We start from the raw sequence: 19,087 nt of genomic DNA, 5'->3' as shown, positions 1-19,087 counted from the left end.
TAACAACAAGTAAAGTGACTCCAGCCCACCTCACTCGCTAATTGTTGCGGTGCAGGCTCTCCCAGTAGAGCGAGGGAATCCCAGGCACAGGCAGCGCCGGTCCATGTAGCCCATGAAGTCGCTGAACTCCATCTCTGGCTCGCAGAGTGTTCCGTCTCCTCCATGCAATGGGGGCGTTACAGCCAGAGTAATCAGACAGAGCTTGCTTATTTTTTGCTCTGTTCTCGCAGCAAAAGTAATGATTCATTTGAGTCAATTTTAGCCATATAGCAAGATAACAGTGCACAGAGATGTGCATATACTGAGCGTGATTGTCACCGAAGGTAGTTATACTGGCAAGACTGAGAAGTTTGGCCTCAAAGAAGTGAGTAAAACAACTGAGTCCAGGCATCCTATGTCCATATAGCAAAAAATTAACACTGCATGAAGGAACAAAGCCTGCAGCTCCTGCGTCTGCACATGATCTCATCCAAATGCACAAGAGATTTTCTGAAATGTTTATCATGGTTCGCATCTGTTCAATTGTAAGTGCTGACAACAGGTCCACATGACTCCCTGTAATGTAAACACTGCTGTGAGCCCGCACTCAGTACGACAATCTTTTACAAAACCTTTTGAGGGATATTTCTAGAAACATCTCTTTTTGGATAAACTATTATCTACGAGGGTCTACTGGTTTCTCCCAGTAGAGCAAGGGGATACTCGCAGCGCACAGAGCTGGTGCATGCAGCCCCACAAAGTCGCTTAACTCCGGGCTCCAAAAGTGTTCCGCCCCCTCCAGGAGCTAGGGGCAGTACTGCCAGTGGAAACAGAAAAGGGACTACTGGTTTCCTGCTTCCTGTGAGCACAGGCGAAATAACAAGTGAGCAGTATTTCATGTCCCCTCGCAGCAGACTGCAAATGCATTTAATAGGGGGAAGGTGGGGCGGTGCAAGGCTCTTGTGGTGAGTAAACAGGAGCAGAGTGATCCTGCCAAGTCTGCGACCGTGCCGTGCCCAAGGGGCTGAGACAGCACAGTTCAGTCAGAGCTAACACAACTGTGGCATTAAGAGGAGGTGAAAGGGAGGAATTCTATATTCAAATATAAGCTGCTACAGGGCTCAAGCTGAACACAGGCAAAACAGTAATAGGGCAGGAAACCAAGAAAAAAAAGTATCCTAAACAATAGATAAACAACCATAGTTTAATGATTCAGTACTTAGTCCGTGCTCCATGGGAGGAACAAAAGAGAAAAGGAGGTACAAAGAGGCAGTACTGACAACTAGCAAGCAAGGATTTTTAAGGGACACTGAAGCAAACAAATGAAAAGCAGTGGGGGGATTTAAGCCCAAACAGTAGTATATACTAAAGTATATACAAGAGTTTAAGAGCTCGTCTTAAAAAGGGATGGCTGTCAAGTAACACATGCATTTAACTAATGCATACAGTACATTACAGTGACTCGTTAGCATTATCACACTAATTTTTATAGATGACCATGCAGAAGCAGTCTCACTTATAGTTCATCAATTAAAGGGTTTGAAAATTCCCTCACAATGCAGTGTAGGTCTTTACTGTAACTGAACATATTCGGAAGTGAATCATATGTTAATATGAGCTGAGCTTTTATTTGGAAAAATGTTTCTTGACCTAGGAGCTCTGCCTGCTGCCTGTCGCTTCTGGGAGGGGTGCAAGTATTATTATGAAGGACCCTGGCCTCTGGAGGCACATGTTGGTGAGACCTTGTGTAGTTTTAATGTAATGCAATGCATGATTTGCTATTAGGATAAAATGTAGTTGCATAGATTATTCAGCAGTGTGACCAGTGGCCAACTGCATTACATTCATACTGGATCAATGTAGTGGTAGGTTGACATCCTCACTGCACTTATGTAAAAGCTGGTGCAAATGCAGTACCCACACTCTTAATGCTGCGGGGCTTATCAGTGTTATTCGAAAATGGAACTCTCAGGTGGCAGCAGAGTCAAGAGGGTGCATGAATTAGAGCTAACGTGATCCTATTAGGCACACTATCTGAGGAAGGGTATGTTTAAGTGTTTTATCGTGCTTTATTGATTTGAATAGCTCACTGTTCACACAAGAGGGTATCCAGGCGCCTGGGCAGGAGTGTAGTTTGTGATCCTCTAGTTGCTTATAAGAAGAACCAAGTCTTCAGCTTCTTGCGGAACCCAATAACTGAGGAGGAGGCTCTAGTGTTTAGAGGGTAGTTGTTCTATGTCATGAGTGCGAAGTAGGAAAATGAGCGACCTCCAGTTTTGCTTTTGTGGATGCGGGAAATGTGTACAAGTTCGAGTGAGGCAGAGCGTGTGTGTCTGGTGGGTTGGCAAAAGTGTGTGCGGCTGTTCAGTTATTCTGGTCATGTGTTGTGTAAGGCTTCATATATGAGTGTGAGAATTTGGAATTGGCTGCACTTGTTAATGGAGAGTCAATGAAGCTTCCTGAGATGCGGTGTGATGTGGGTGCAACGTGGGAGGTCAAGTATAAGTCTTGCATCAGTGCTCTGGATTATCTGGAGTCGTTGAAGGAGGTGTATGGAGATTCCGTTGTAGAGAGTGTTGCTGTAGTCCAGCCTGCTGGTGAGTGCTTGCATGATGGTCTGTCTGGTGTTCAGAGACAACCATCTAGAGATTTTTCACAGCATGTATAGGATGTGGAAGCAGGAGGTGCAGGGGAAAGAATTTCAAAGCTGCACGAAATCCTCACCAACTCATGTGTCTACTAAGAGGAGAGCTGCGAGCCACCAACTGACTGCTTTTTGCCATTGCAACCATCCAACTCAAATAGCTTCAGCCGTAGTGGTAGACTAAGTGCCAAGTTTTAGGACAATCACTTTCTATAAGAACTCATCTTATAAAAGTGGTGATGACGTCTTTATTCACCTCCAAGTTAAAAAATGGTGGAAGAAGAAAGATTGGCTCATCGGTCTTAGATCTGTTAAAGCTGAACAATTATAATGTCTACACAGCAGGTTTGAGCAGCAGCATCATCCAGCATGATAGCTCAAAGAGCTGAAATCCTATTAAGACCTGTGTTAGCAGATCCCAAGTAGCACTGGGCGCTGAGCATTTCATACACGTACAGTAATTTCAGTATAATTTTGTTTGGTACTAAGAGTAGGCCTAAGAGAATTTACGCCAGTATAAGTGGAGTCATTTTGGTAAATCCTCATTGCTTTTTGATGTGGAATGACTGATAATTATGTGATTACAGCCGCTCGCATAGTTAAGAGTAATTTGGGGGGAAAGTAACACAAACAACAAATATAGCTGTGTTGTTTTGCATTTAGTGCTATTTTCTTATCACAAAATGCATTCTTGGGTCCATTTTGAATGCAAGGGTGCATTTTGCACTAAGAAACTAGTGCTAAATGCCCAGAGTAAGTTGGGGAAAAAATACTACCAAAAAGGGCTATTTAGCAAGTGCAAGTGGCTGCTTGCTTTGTTATTCATGTTCTGCTGCATTTAGGGACATTCTGGATAAGAGGGGGCATTTTTGCACAAAGAATATAGCTCTATGTGCAAAATTACTCTTCTCAAGTAATTCCATGGAATTTCATGGAATTATTAGGTAATTCCACGTGATTGTGCGACACAGAAATACAAGAGTTACTGACGTCCCTAAACAAGACCCATTAGTCAGGAATAAGGCACAGATTAACCACATTGATGAGTTTCTGACACAATACATTGTGGCCTGGACAACTGTTTTATATATACTCTGAGGCAGTGTGAATGTTAGTACAGAGGCACACACCTTTGTCCAGTATCACAAACCGATATTAGGGTCCACACTTTAGCAGAACAACTTCAGACAATGAAGTACAACAATTTCAGGCTACAGAGTACTTGAGCCCAGAAGTTCGGTTCAACTTTAATCAATTCTGTTGCAGTTTGAAGGAGTTTGTGAAGTGTTCATTAAAAACCTCTGACAGGTCTTTCTGACTCACTGCACTTCTTCCCAAATTACCATAGCTCATTGGGACTGATTCAGAAACACTAACATAAGAGAGACACCTGGCAATTGTCTTTCTCTGAAAAGGCACATTTTCATTCAGAGACTTTGGGGAAATATAGCAGGTGTGAACCCAATTATTTTGGGATATGGATGGATAAGCCTTCTTATTGAAATGTTTGCAAATCTCAAATCTCAAATTTCCAAGAAAATTGGTCCACACTGAATTTACTCACAGTGCTGACTTCATTTGCAGTTCATTTAACTTCTCGATCAATGACAGTGCTGCTCTCAGAGCATTAACCAGCACACCTGATGAACCCTCTCTTTCAGGCCCAGCCTTGATCTAAAGAATTAATCATTCTGAGTATGTGAAAATATAAATGAAAAACCATGCCACCAAATCGTTATACTGTCCCACATTGCATTTTAGTTTCCTCATTGATGTATGTCTTGTCAAACCTACTATATATTGTCAATGTACTACAAAAGAAAATTACTTTTTTGAATATGTGTATTTAATTTCCTTACAATTTGAAATATGACTCATAACAATACACATTGTTGCATAAAACACACTTTAAATATTAGCACATTAACTGAAACAAAAATTCTAATTTCTCAAAAGACTGACTGGCATATCTGTACACTCAGTCAAAGAATGAATATTAAATGGATGATACTCACATGCCCCCAATCTTACTAAAGAGTTCTAAATATCAATGAATAAGCCATGTACAATTCAAAACATATAATGAGCAAGATGTGTAATATGGTCCTATATAGCCATCTCAGAGTTCAGGTGCCATTTGTAAACCCTTCAGCCCTCTGCTTGTGGTTTATAAATGTCACCAGAGTCCCTTAATGGAAATGTAGGCCCACATCACAGTTACCCATTACATATTCTCTGTATATTATGTTGTGCTTTTAGGCATTTTTACTTATTGGTATTAACACTGTGTGGTCATACTAACTGCATTTGGTGTGCAAGTTATGATTTGCATTAGTGTTTTCTGGTATATAAAGCAGTCATATTAATGGTAATTATTAAAAAATCCACTTTACTAGGGATTGCCTTTGATCTTAGCGCTGCCCCTAAAATATGATGTCAAGCTTTGGACATAATGTGCAATTAAATGTTCAATATAGTGTCAAATTGTCTACAACAGGCTATTGTTGGATAATGCAGTCAGTCTCCTAGGATTTTATCAATCGCAGGCAGGAGATAAAGGGTTGGAAATCTAGGGTGAAGTTTTTTGAGTAAAGAGATCCATCTGGTTTAATCCAGCCTCTATTTTGGTATAATAACTACTGACTACCTCTTTGAATGTGCAATAGACAGGAATACACAGAAGTAGTGCTACCTGTGTTGAAATAGCCTGCGTTGTAATTTTGACAGTTTCTTGGCCATTACTTTTCTTCCATGCTACTATGCCTGTTTTCTTTGCCTAATGTTGACCTCTACGTTAGACATAATTGCATTTCATAATGGATTCATTCTGTATTGAGAAAGACCTTGCTTTCCAACGGTCAGAATGGGTGTGGGGCCATGTTTGTGTTTATAAACTAAACACAAAAATATATAGCTGACTTCAGTTTTTGTTTCTTTCCAATATGAAGAAGAGTAGATGGGAAATTAGAAAGAAGAGCTATTTTCTCAATGCTGCAACCTTGACGTTTCTAGGAAGCTTGAATGAGAGTCAGTCACAAAATTCACATAGAAAGGTATCATAAATTCTCTTAAATACTTAAGATTTAATTCCAGTGCATGCATTCTAATGACTTGCCTTGAGCAATAGGCAGAGCAAAGCAAGCTAAGTCAACATTGATCCCACCTAATATCTCTAGCAAATCCCCAGCTAAACCTGGATGGCATCACATTAGAAAACGAGCTCACAAAGGCAAATTTTGAAACCTGATGTATCTTTCTTTGTCTTCTTTGGAAAATTACATAGAGACATTAACCAAGACCCCCACAAGACACAGAGCTCTTTCAGTGATTCTCCCTTGCACGTGATGAAACTAGCACGTCTTCCTGACTCCCAGTGCATACTCCCCCATGACATGCTGGCTGCCAAAGGCAGAATGAAGAAAGTCTTGCAAGACATAGAGCATAAGATGCCCTGAGCAATACTCAGTCAAGGCTCTGAGACAGAAAACTAAATAAAGAGCTCAAGTAGGTACTGCCTGACACTCAGACATGCTCCTTTGACTGCTGGGAAACAGGCCCTGCAGCAGAGACAATTTCAGTAGTTCAAGCTTAGGTTGCAACAGGAACGTCTTTAGAGGCGCCCTGCCCAGGAAGGATGAGGGTCCAAGTAATTAAAAGATTGGTTTTACCATTACCAACTATTCCCATCAGTCAGGTCATGACACTCCAGTGAGAGTAATTTTAACTCAGCCCGTGAAATCTTTACATCAATGGCCTTTGCATGACTTTCTCCCTTTCCAGAAACCAAGCTGAAGGGATAAAAAGCTAAAGCATAGCAGAGGCAAGCTGAGACAAAAAAGTGATTCCTTTCTGCATAAATGACATGGAATGTATGACACCAGCTTCATAAGGGGAAGAAAACCAATACAATTCTCAGCAGATATTCACTTTCATATGGCACCCAATGAAGGAGAGACTATTTTAAATAATATTATTTGTTAGCCTAAGCGAGGTGTCACATCTTATAAAGAGTAAGGTAAAACTGTGATGTGGAATAGTGAGGAATGTGTAATGCAATTTTCTTATTCTATAAATAATGATTTCAATTCCATGATCAAGGGTACAGTTCAAAGAATAAGTGGCCATAACAGGCAGACACAAAATGCATCATTTTGATAAAAGGTCTAGCCCAGCAGTTCTTAATTTGTAATCTGCATTGTCTATTTAGGAGGTCCGCAACTGCTCAGTAAATTAAATAATATTAACAGATTAATAAAGTGCATATAAATAAAATAGCAAAGTGTAAAATGGAAAATTTTAAAACATTCTATAAATGTGAAAGTATTTGAAAATGAAAACTAAAAATCACATTGCTATCCTCCGATTGATTGGGGGGAGCAGAACAAGTGCATCAAGCAGAATACAGTATGGCCGATTAGTAGCCTCAAATGAATTTAGGAAGAACCGTATCCTTCCCATTAAAATTAAAATGTCGATTTTTTAAAATATTTATGAATTAAATAAAATATGTAATAATGTATGCATTTGTTGATGAATTCTTCTTTCGATTATGCGTAATGTTTTGTAGTTCCCATCATTGAAATTGCTAAGGCGGGGGTCTTCCAGCAAAGTGGGAGTCCCCAGATTACATTAGTGATTAAGATGGGGTTCATGGAACCAAAAGGTTAAGAACCATTGGTCTAGCTGGTTCATAAACATCTAGCCCGTATGTAAACAGCACAAAGCTAGATTCACTACTTACATACCTGAAACCAGAGATTTTTACCAAGAACTGGCTTTTTTGCAGCTGACTTTAAATATCTTGCACATATCATTCCCAAACTTCCTGTAGTCATCCACGCTATCAGCATCAGGGCACCTTATGAACAGAACACAAATAATGCAATTTATTTTTATTATACCGGAGAATACGTTTTTTGCTGATTAATTCAGACTTCCCTCCCTACCAAAATTCACTATCGTTTCACTGTCTGAATTGATTGTTATCTGCTGCCCTCCTGTTAATTCCCAGCTAAGCTGCATGAATTACTTTATATTATCGCCCACCTCCGTTTTGCACACACAAAGTCTGTTCTAGCATATTTCACAAGAGGGATTTCCCTGAGGCATGTGCTTAGATATGTATTTTTAAGAGCATCTTTCATGTACCCTTGGGTTTGAAGGGTTCCCTTATTAGCCCCATTTCACAGCACACCGGGTATGTTTTATGGAAGAAAAATACTATTGTTCAGTGAAAATCAAGTGTCATAGAAATTGTACATTCCTGATTTCAGCATTCCATTACCCAGACTTTAATAGTTGCTGTGATATTTCACCAATAACAAACGTGCAATTGTGTGCACTTTAAAATTACCTTTCGAGCATATATACTGTAATTTGGACCACGATTTTGCCTTTCTGAGAAATAATGACAAGCTGTGCAACAGAGATAATTTCAAAACCAAACTTATACTTACCATGAGCGTGAATAAGCCGAGAAGGGCTTGTTGCATCCACAGTGGAAAACGCCAAAATATTTACTTTTCCACTAGAAATAGCTGGTATCTTGGAATGCATTCCAATATTCCCTGAAAATAAAGTACATTCTCAAAACTCTACTCAATTTTATTGTAATCGTTAGCATTTAACATACCAGGCAGGAGTTTAGCCTTTTCATCGTTGGAGCCATCATTGTAAAGTAGAAGTCAGATTATATAAAAATGAAACAGGATGTACATGTTGTACCTATTTCAAATCGGTTAAATTAATACACTTTAAGCTTTTATCCTGTGATAATTTAGTATATTAGAAAGAGCATTTCATTTACATGTAAATTCTAGTTTATGATCTTTAAAGGGCTGTTAAGCAAATTGCAATTCAGGAGTCGTTTTTAATGTATGAGGTTGTCTAGTGTTGAGGGCAGTATTTGGTCTAATGATGAGCATTAACCCAATAGTATTTGACATATTGGAATGTGTTTGTTTATTGTATTAAAAACCATAAATTACAAAAAACCATCATAGGTTTATCATATAAACCCTTATTTGACTATTCAGCCATTAAAACACATAGGTGGTCATTCTGACCTCGGCGGTCTTTTTTGTAGACCGCCGAGGGACCCCCGTACGGAAGACCGCCTGTGCTGGCGGTCTTCCGCACGGGCCATTACGACTGTTGGCAGCGCTCCGCCCGTTTCCGGACGAAGAGCCGCCAACAGCCATACTGGCGGCAGGCGGGGAAGTGGAGGTAGCTCCACCGCCACGCCAACAGAACACCGGCCAGCGAATCACGACTTGTGATTCGCTGTGGCGGTGTTCTGTTGGCGTGGCGGTGTCGGCGGAGCTGCTCCCATGGGTCCCGTTCCCTCCCGGAGGATCACCGGAACAGGTAAGGTGATCGTCCGTTAGGGAAAGGGGGTGGGGGGTGTGTTTTGAGTTGTGTGCGTGCATGGGGGCGTGCGTGTATGTGTGTATGTTGAGAGTGCGTGCATGAATGCGGGGGGCGTGTGTATGTGCATGAATGCGTGCATGTATGCGTGCATGTATGTGTGTATGTCTGTGTACATGTTGGGGATCGGGGTGGGGAGCGGGGTCCTGCAACCTTTTGGGGGTGGCAGGGGTGGTGGGGGGGCGTTGTGTGTTGTGTGCGTGCATGGGGGAATGCGTGTGTGTATGTAGAGGGGGTGTGTGAGTGCGTGTATGCTTGCGGGGGTGTTGCTTGTTTGGGAATGAGTGCGTGTATGTCTGTGGGTATGTCTGTATGGATGTGTGCGTGTATGTTTGAATGTGGGTGTGCGTGTCTGACTGTGTGTGGATGTTGGCATGTATGTCGGTGTGTGTGCGTGTATGTGTGTTGGTGGTGCCTGCGTGAGTGTCGTGTGTGAGTGAGTGATGTGATGTTGGGGGTCGGGGTGGGGAGGGGGGTCCTGCAACCTTTTGGGGGTGGCAGGGGTGGTGGGGGGTAGGGGAGGGAGTTGAGGTGGGCGTGGGGGGTGGGGGAGACCCCTATCAGTGCCAGGGAAGGGATTCCCTGGCACTGATAGTCTTACCGCCATGGATTTCATGGCGGTCCCAAACCGCATGAAATCCATGGCGGTAAGCCGGGGTCAGGCGGGTCGGAATACCGCCGGCGGTATGTGACGACCGCCTGGGTCTCCAGCCCGGCGGTCGTTACCGCCGTGGCGGTCGGAACGGTGAAGCGGCGGCTGGCCATGGCGGTAACCGTCATGGTCAGAATGTCAGAAAAAAGACCGCCAGCCTGTTGGCTTCACCGCCGACCGCCACGGTCGGAATGACCGCCATAATGTTTTTATGTATTTTATACAGTGCATAGTTTTAAAACTGGTAATGCAATAAAATGAGTTTAAAAACTATGGAGTTCATTTGATTACAATGCAATGTACAAATCCCAGGCAATAGTCCATATGGATAGAAAGCACTACGCTACACAGACAGCAGTCCACAACCAATATCTGTTGTAGACCTCGCCTAAAGACCAGTACACTCATACATAACTAAAAAGATACAAACCACAAGGGCGACCCTTACACATGCAATTTCTTTTGCCTAAGCCTCTACATATGCAACAGCAAATACAGTAGGTTGTCTAACATTGCTTCTCAGGATCCTAATTGCTGCTCTAGGGTCCCTTATTCCTAATTTGGGACATAACATCAGTAGTTGTAAAAGATGGAGAGTTAGCAGAGACCCTCTATTCCTCTAGCCCATTAAAAAAGGATCTCCAACGACAACTGTTGTGGTTGGGCATCAGTCAATGCCATCAAAAACTGACAAGGGGAGGAATCTATTCAAAGTGGGGACAGAGTATCAGTCTGGTACTTCAGCCCTTGGTGGCAGGGACCTGCTCCTTCCTGGGTATCAAATGTTTGGAGAGGAACCTAAAAAGACAATGGTAATACCATCTCCCAACAAAGGCCTCAAATTACAGAAGGGTCCTCACTACCCACTCCAAAGTGAGGCCCAGTCAGTCTCAGTAAGGTACCATTAGGGCCCTCTCCTAGTTTAAAGATAAGTGTCTCTTCACTATTTCTATTTCTTGGACAATTACACCAACTGCACGGGCCAGAAAAGAATCAAGCGTGGTGCCACCAGACTGCTTGGCAACAATGTTGTCTCTGTCCCCAGGCAATTTATGTTTGCCCATTATTCCCCCTGAATATCTCAATCAAAGGTGAAAAAGTAGAACACGCAGCTAAAAAAACATATATATATATATGGCTTACTAGGCTTAAACAGGTCCAACAGCCAAGAGGGGTGGCAAAGACGGGTCTGCTCTTGGCCCAGTCTTCGCCTGGGCATGTTCTGTGCTGCAGGAGCTGACTCAGTCTTTTCAAGTGCCCCCCCCCCTTGTGCTTGAATGCTCGTTGCAGCTCCTGCTGCTTCTGAAAGTTTCCCTAGGGCCTCAGCTCCACAAACACAGTATCCTGCCCAGCCGGAGGTGGTGCAGTATTTTCAAGTGCCCATCTGGTGCTGGAATGCTTGTTGAGGCCCCTGCCACTTCAGAACGTTCACCCAGTTTCTCATCTATAGCTGCATATGCGGCAACCACCATTCAACCACAGCAAGCTATTCAAGAGCCCTCTAAATCAGTTATTGGAATATACAGGAGGCAAAAACATAAGTACTTAATTTTGACAGCCGTCTCCAGAATCTAATCAAGATAAAGTAGTTTTGAATGGCCGTTCTTTTGTTTACTAACTCATTCAAGATTGGTCTCTTGCCCTAGCCGACAAAGAATGCATCATGGCACATTATTACAAGAGCCTCATTGGAGAGTTAGTTAAGTCTCTGAGGAGGCAAATTATGATCAGTCAGAAGTTTCCAAATGTAGCTAACATTCAGGTTATGATGTTTAGGGTTGTTATAGGATAACTCCTTGTGGATCCATTTTTTATGTACCCTACTCTGCAATCAGACAATGACATGAATAGTTGAAACAAGAGACTAAATAGAGAATAGACACAGTTTTCAAATTCAATTCTTGCCGTAGTATTGCTTGTAGAGTGGAAACACGTAAGGTGAGTGGAACCCTGACGCTCTGCATATAGATTGTAACAAAGTTAATAATCAGTTTGGGTAGAAAAACAAGTGCCACGTACAGAAAAAAGAGTAAAAGTTGGGAATTCAGGGCGAGGAGTATGGCCAAGATGTGACTGAGATGGCCACAATCTACTGAGATCCGTCCCGGTCTGCCTAGTATTTTACATAATCCTGCCGGACCTGTGCTGCCTGCACCCCCCAAAGAGCAGTGGGACACCCCCTGATGCAACAGGGGCATTGTAGTTGGTCCTGCACTCGACAATCTCTGGTGCAACCCGTGGATTCGTGGACACCAAAGTGCTCTGAGGCCTGGAACGTCATAGGCCTCGCTGCGGTGAGCACCGGAGGAGTGGATCACGCGCGGCTAGGTGCGCCCACTGCGGTGCCACCCTTGATCTTGGGGAGCACTCAGAGAGGAATATAGAGGCACGGAAATATGACTACGGAGACATGATTATAGGAGACGGTTAGCCACGATACACGCTGAAGGCGACCGATCAGCCAGATTACTAGCATGGCTAGTTAAGGAGGATGTACATAGAAAGCCAATAGGAGCCGTACGTCTGCCTGATGGCAAGATAGTGAATACATAAATGGCCATAAATTCTGCTTTCAAGGACTATTATCAATCACTGTATCGAGCGCTACCTCAGCCCCCAGTGGATTGTGTGGGCACTTACCTAAATGGCTTGGCTTTGCCCACACTATCGCCTACATACAGGTAGGACTTAGAGTCACCTCTGCAGCTGGCTGAAATCAAATTGGACATAAAACAGATTGCTAGGAATAAGAAGCTGGGCACCAATGGACTCCCCTTTGAATACTAAGCACAATACACAGCCACACTAGCACCCAAATTATTGGAGGTATTTAATTATGCCTGACAGACGGGCCAACTACCCCAAACACTTAGAAAAGCACTGATAGTGGTGTTACTTAAACCAGATCTGGGACCATAGATGTCTGATCCTATTGACCACCGTCCCTACTGAACTTGGACTGTAAAGTTCTAGGGAAAATATTGGCCAGCAGACTGCTCCCAGTTACTTATAGTCTAGTGCATTCGGATCAATCAGGTTTAATTCCTGGCCGTAATACCTTCATTAACATTAGATGTCTGCTCCGTCTTATTGATATGGCCCCAGGTCACATGGGAGGGAACTATGGGCCAGATGTAGTAAAGGGTTTTTCCCATTCTGTGTCAATGGGAAAATGTGTTCGTACATATGGCCCTATGTGCTGTATCATTAGACATAGAAAAGGCCTTTGATACCCTGGGATGGGGATTCTTTGTGGTCACAGATGGGCTTTGGTCCTGTTTTTGTGAGCTGGATCAAGACATTGTACGGCAACTCAAAGGCGAGGGGGCGCACAGGCATTACCATCTTGGATGCCTTTGCTATTCATAGAAGTGCCAGGCAAGAGTGCCCGTTATCCCCTCTATTATTTGCCCTGCCTCTGGCGCCATTTGCATGTGAACTGCGACTTCAAATGAGATAATGGGGCGTACGGGTTCACAGGTGGGTTCCCAGTACCCGGATGATTCGTTTGTGTTCCTACGCAATGCCCCCTACTCACTCCCACACTTAATAGCTCTGATGGACGACTTCGGGGAGATGTCTGGTTTGGGAGTTAATTGGGGCAAGTTGTGTAGTTATCTGCTGGTGCCAGAGCTGGCAACCGACAGGGGTCTTCTCCCTGACTGTGGATTGAAGAGGTGCTGTGATACTTTAAAATATTTAGGAATATACCGATTTATCATGATCCAGATTACCTTAGAATGGGCAAACTTAACAAAGCCCTGAGAGGGACCCAAAAATCTCTCCCTTTTTGGACATCCCTCCCATGGTCACTGGTGGGGTGCGTTGGGATAGCCAATATGCTAGTGTTGCCTCAGCTATTCTATATTTTGCAGCTCTCCCGTTAAACTACCTAAGACCTTTTTAAGGAAGCACACAGCCTACTGACAGAACTAATATGAGTTGGGGGTAGAAAATGGGTGACCTTACAGGTGTTACAGAAACTACAATCGGAGGGGGGGGCTGGGTACATCCAATTATGAATGGTACTATGTGGTTGCCAGCTCCAGTGGCCGATGTGGTGGCTTGGCGCTGACAATTGCCCCGAGAGACTACAGATCCAAGGGGCTCTTAATACAGTCCCACTGTATACATGATTAATGTCACAGAGACCCCAACATATTATGGAGAGATGAGGGTGGCCCGTCTGTTTTGGGCAAGGTATGTGATGGGACACAACGATGGGCTGCCCCACCGTAGCCTGGCCCCAATATGGCAGATGACAGATCCAGCTGTTACAACGGGCAGAGCTGTTGTGGCCGCTTGGACTGCTGTGGGCCTCCTGATGCTGGATGACCTGTACAAGGAGGGTGTTCTTTTATACTTTTAGGAACTCAGGGGTGGATTCAAAATTCCAGTGGGGCACTTTTTGTCATATTATGCGCTACAGAGACATAGGGGGGAGGTGGATGGGAAAGAGCCTCTCTGCTCCCAGATACTACATACTTTGCGTACAATCTGGGGAACTCCACATGCCATTACCAACATACACCTGTCTTTGCAGTGGACAGCATTTAGGGAGCTCACACAAGCATGGGCGAGATGGGACATGGTATTGTCCTCCCCATTAACTGATAGCCAATGGACTCAAGCGGTGCAACAAATCAAATAAGTATTTCATAACAGATGGTTCCAGTATATACAATTTAACTATTTACATCACTTATTTATTGCTGCATATGATAGCGTGGTTATTTCCAGGGATGGCCCGAGTGTGTCCCCGCTGCAGAACTTTAGGGGCAAGCTTTTTTCATATAACATGGGATTGACAGCCACTTCAAAAAATTGGGGTAAGATTGTAAAAATCATAAGTGCGATATCTAACTATACAATGCCACTCATACCGGAATCCTGCATACTGGGGGCACGGACAGGAACACAAACAAACAAACACATTCACAAATTCATTGATCTAGCCCTTGTTCTTTTCAAGTGCCAAATAGCGATGCATTGGAAAGCACTGGCCGCCCCGACGTGGGGGAATGGCTGAGAACACTGCTAACATGGATGCGAGCTAAAGCTGATTAATACTCTAAGATGAAACTGCAAAGACTACCGGTTAAGGAAGGGGAGTGTTGTGATGTATTTGTGATGAAAGTGGAGTCCAAAAACAATGAACGTCCTCCTTGAATTGAGACTTTGTGACATGAAGACTTACTACATCAATGCCAGCCACATGCTTACTGTGAAGTCTGTGGGCGTTCAATGGTGCATTTCACTACCCCAATAATCTGGTGAAAGAAATAACTAATGCATTGCCTTATTGAACTGTAACTATGGTGGTATTTAATTAATGTTAGACCCCCCCCAAATTGAGGAATTGGTGGGCGTGCCACCCATGGTTATATCTAATGCTACTAGTTGTTTATACTGCAGTTTCCACAGCATTGCGGAGAACGGTTTAAGTCTCTATCTCTTCTCTCTTTTACTTCTCCATCTCTTTGCTATCTGTGTATTCTTCATTCTTGGGTCTAACGTCCTTCCATTCAATGTCTGAAAAGATTATATATAGTTCATGCTATATGATGTTCATAAAGCAGTTCTTAAGACCCGCTCTTTATTAACTTTTTTTTAAAAGGTTGGGAATTCAGGGTCAGGAGTGAGGCTGTAATTGTGTGGCCACCACAAATGTGGAGAAGCATGTGAACTCCTTGGTGACTTCAAAGGCTTTGCTTTTTTATTTGGTCGTGATGGAGAGACGAAGATAGTTCAGAGTTAATAGAGACACAAGATATTGATAGTTGTAAACAAGTTCAATTCGATGTATTCCAGTATGACAGTCAACATGCTTCCCTTCTTCCTAAAAGCCAAAATATTAGTTTTGGAGGCATTCTGCTGTGAGTCTGGATCAAGAGCAGGAAGGGATGACCTCTGTGCACTTGAAAGCCCTTCTTTGAAGTCTGCCCCACTTCAAAGGCACCATTGGATATAAGAACTGAACTTCTGACCCTACCAAGTACACTTCGACCCGTAGATACTCTTCCAGCAAGAAGGACTGCTGTACTGCTACTCTATGTGACTGCTGCTCTGGAAGAACTCCTTTCTTGCTGTGCTGACCTGCTGCCTAATTCCCTCCTTGCCTGGGTGAGAAGGACTGGACCTACAACATTTGAACCCAGAAAAAGAAGGACTCCAAGGGCCTGCTGGCTTGCCTTCTGTTCTTCTGAAGTCTCAGGGACACAAAAGATTTCCAACTCATCACCTACAGTACCTGGGCTCTGCCATCTGTGAGTCTTGCCAGTGCCAAGAGGTGCCAATCCAGCCCTGGGCCTTTGTAAGTGGGTATAAAGGCCTGTTCCAGTCCAAAATCCACGCATTGACACCGTTGTGCCACTTGGAACCGGTGCACCTCCATTGATGCATCACAGCTGCTGCAAGGATGGAGGACACCGCAGCGCAGTCAGCACTCTGGGGCTGCTGCAAAGTTTGGGAACACCTATTGCTGACTGCAGGACACATCACCTCCATTTCCGATGCATCTCTGACTTTGCAAGGCTCGAAGCCGATGCATCTCCTACATCTTCAGGATCAACAGCAATGCATCACCTCCCTTGCTCTTTCCATCTTCTTCTCGATGTCGACGCAACTCCGAACCATGGTACTGTTCCAGCGGGCCAAGGCTGGTCCCTGTATCTGCCCTGTGCTCCATAGCAGTCGGATTAACATTTCAGATTTGACCCAGTCTAGCACAACCAGATAGCCCCAGTTGGTGCTTTATGCTTTTAAGCACTACAATTCAGTGTATTCTTTCACAATGTATATCTAGACTTTTACTTATTGGATTTTTGTCATTTTGGTTCTGTTTTGTTCAATACATTAAGCTCAGTTTTTCTAATCTGGTGTGGTATATTTTTGTGTGGTGTTCTCACTATTTTACTCTTTAAAGTGTTGCACTAATACTTAACACATTGCCTCTTAAGTTACGCCTGACTGCTCTGTGCCAAGCTACCAGGGCGTGAGCACAGGTTAATTTAGGGTGTGTTGGTCACTTACACTGATTAGGACTGTGGATCCTGCTTAGACAGAGTGCATACCTCTGCCAACCAGGAACCCAATTTCTAACAGACACCTATTTAAGTAGCCCTCTGACCATTGCTCAGGCATGCCACTGCAGAGCATGTATTTGCAGTTTCACACTGCCATTTCAATCTGGCAAACTAACTATTTTGCCAGTCCCACACCTTCCTTTGTAACACACGTCATCCCAAGTGAAGGCCCAAAAGGTAGTGTGCAGTGTATTCAAAAAGCAGGATGTGTAATTATTAAAAAAACTTAAATTTGTTTTTCACTACTGCGCGGCCTATCTCTCCTATATGATAACATTGGGATTACCTTATGACATTTTATAAGTGTTATTCCCAATTAGGAAGAGATAACCCTTTCAAGTCTGGTGTCTCTGAAATCACAATTAAAATCACAATTTATGTTGAAGTTGGTTATTAAAATTCACTTTAAGAAAGTTGACATTTTCTTACTTTAGCCATTTGGTGCCTGCTGCCTGTCTCAGATCACATGTCTGGGGTGGCTGACAGCAGGACTTTGTGTATTCCCCCTAGACAGCTACACACAATGGGAGCTTAGGTGAGACTTGATGGGCCTCCCTGGCAGGAAGGGAGGGCAGAGCTGGACTCTGCCTCACTTGCACCTGAATAGGCTGTGTCCTGTCCACACACAAAGAGCTGCATACCTCCTGTAGTGAGTCTGGAGCCAGGGCAGGAAAGGTAGGGCCTCTATGCACTTCAAAGGCCTATTTTTAAAGTCTTCTCCTACTCCAAAGGCCCAAGTGGTAATATGTACTGGAGCTCAGACACCACCACTTTTTTACACTTCTGGACCTGTGGCTACTCTGCCAGGAGAAACTGCTGTGCTGCTGTAAGGAGTGCCACTCTGCTGGACTACTACTTTGCTGGACTCCTGCTCTGCTGCACTGACCTGTAGCCATATTGCCTTGGTGAGAAGGACTGAACCATCATCATTTGAACCGAGAACCCAGACTGACTCCAGGAGTTAGTTTGCTGGCCTCCTGATATGAAGTCTCCGGAACATAAGAGGCTTCCAACCACTATGCTTTTGCACCGGGACTCTGCCATCTGTGAGTCTGCCCTGTCAAGTGGTGCCACCCCAGTCCTGGACACTTGGAAGTGGGTCTAAGGTACTTGCCAGAGGAACCAATGCATCTTCCCTGCATCCTGAGCAGAACGTTGCATCTCCTTGGCTGTCTGATGCATCTTCAAGCAGAAATGACGCATCACTGATGCTGTGTGGATTGGACCTGTTGCAAAGACTTGCATCGTCACTGCATCCCACTTCTTGGGACAGACGCATCACATTTGGAATTGCCTCTGTGAACCACTTTTCCCAGTGTACCTCCTCACATATCTCAATGACATCCTTGATGACTGAAAAGGACCTGGCACCATAGCCTTGACGCATCTCAGAACTGATGCATCGCCTTGGCTGCACAACACATCTTTAAGCAGATCCACGCAACGCTCTGCAACCCGGGTTGAAAGTACTGTGTTCAGCAGGGGAAAATGAGTCCCTGTAGCCAACTCATGCTTAATCCCTGTCAGACTGAATGTGTGACTTTGTACTGGCCCGGCTCAACCAGATGTCTCCAATAGCGCTTTGTGCTTTTTGGCACTATTTTTATTTATAAGTTTGAAATGTAATATCCCCATTTCTATTTATTGTTTTTTTTTTTTGTGGTCTTGTTTTATTTTTGAGGCTAAGTTCTATTTTTCTAACCTTGTATGGAATGTTTCTGTATGATGTTTTCATGTTTTATTGTCTGTGTTGCACACATACTTTACACATTGCTTCTAAGTTAAGCCTGACTGCTCTGTGTCAAGCTACCAGAGGGTGAGCTGAGATTAATTTAGGGTTTGTTTGTACCTTACCGTGACAAGGATTGCGGTTACTGCTAGACCGGGGCTCATACCCCTGTCAACGAAAAACCCAATTTTTAACACGCACTATGACAAAATGTCCTGGGAAGCAACAGTATCAAGTCAATAACATTATCCAGGTGTGAAAGCTTGGCAAGACAGGGGCCATACGACTGTAAAGTTAACTCCATATTCTTCACTGGTTTAATGATTTGTTCAACAGGGTTCAAGCAAATATTTTTTAGATGGTGGACCTGCTCCCTAAAGATACTGACAGTCACTGGTGTATCCACAATTTTCACTGGAGTTGAGCTGATAGCCCCACTGGCGCTCAAAATTGTTTAGGTTGGTAGAGTCAAGCCATCCTCCTCCTTGCTGTCCAACATTGGTTGGGCTTTAAAAGACAGTAAATCTGCAGTGTCCTGGGTTTAAGTTGAATTTAAGGAAGGATGGGTTGTT

At 43.6% G+C, this 19,087-nt stretch overlaps 1 protein-coding gene across 7 annotated transcripts in view; it reads right to left on the bottom strand.

The window, feature by feature from the left end:
- The window catches only part of LOC138293127 (putative ferric-chelate reductase 1), a 264,364-nt gene that overhangs the window by 115,638 nt on the left and 129,639 nt on the right, over nucleotides 1–19,087 (bottom strand). For all 7 annotated transcript variants that reach the window (XM_069232154.1, XM_069232158.1, XM_069232153.1 and 4 more), the window contains 2 exons: nucleotides 8,080–8,190; nucleotides 7,369–7,481 (listed from right to left, as the gene is read on the bottom strand). In XM_069232154.1, coding sequence (XP_069088255.1) covers nucleotides 7,369–7,481; nucleotides 8,080–8,190 — 224 coding nt within the window. The remainder of the gene's footprint in view (nucleotides 1–7,368; nucleotides 7,482–8,079; nucleotides 8,191–19,087) is intronic.

The sequence above is a fragment of the Pleurodeles waltl genome, chromosome 4_2, assembly GCF_031143425.1.
Source record: "Pleurodeles waltl isolate 20211129_DDA chromosome 4_2, aPleWal1.hap1.20221129, whole genome shotgun sequence".
Classification (NCBI taxonomy): domain Eukaryota; kingdom Metazoa; phylum Chordata; class Amphibia; order Caudata; family Salamandridae; genus Pleurodeles; species Pleurodeles waltl.
The sequence above is the reverse complement of the archived record's forward strand: the minus strand, read 5'-3'. Positions and strand labels throughout refer to the sequence as shown.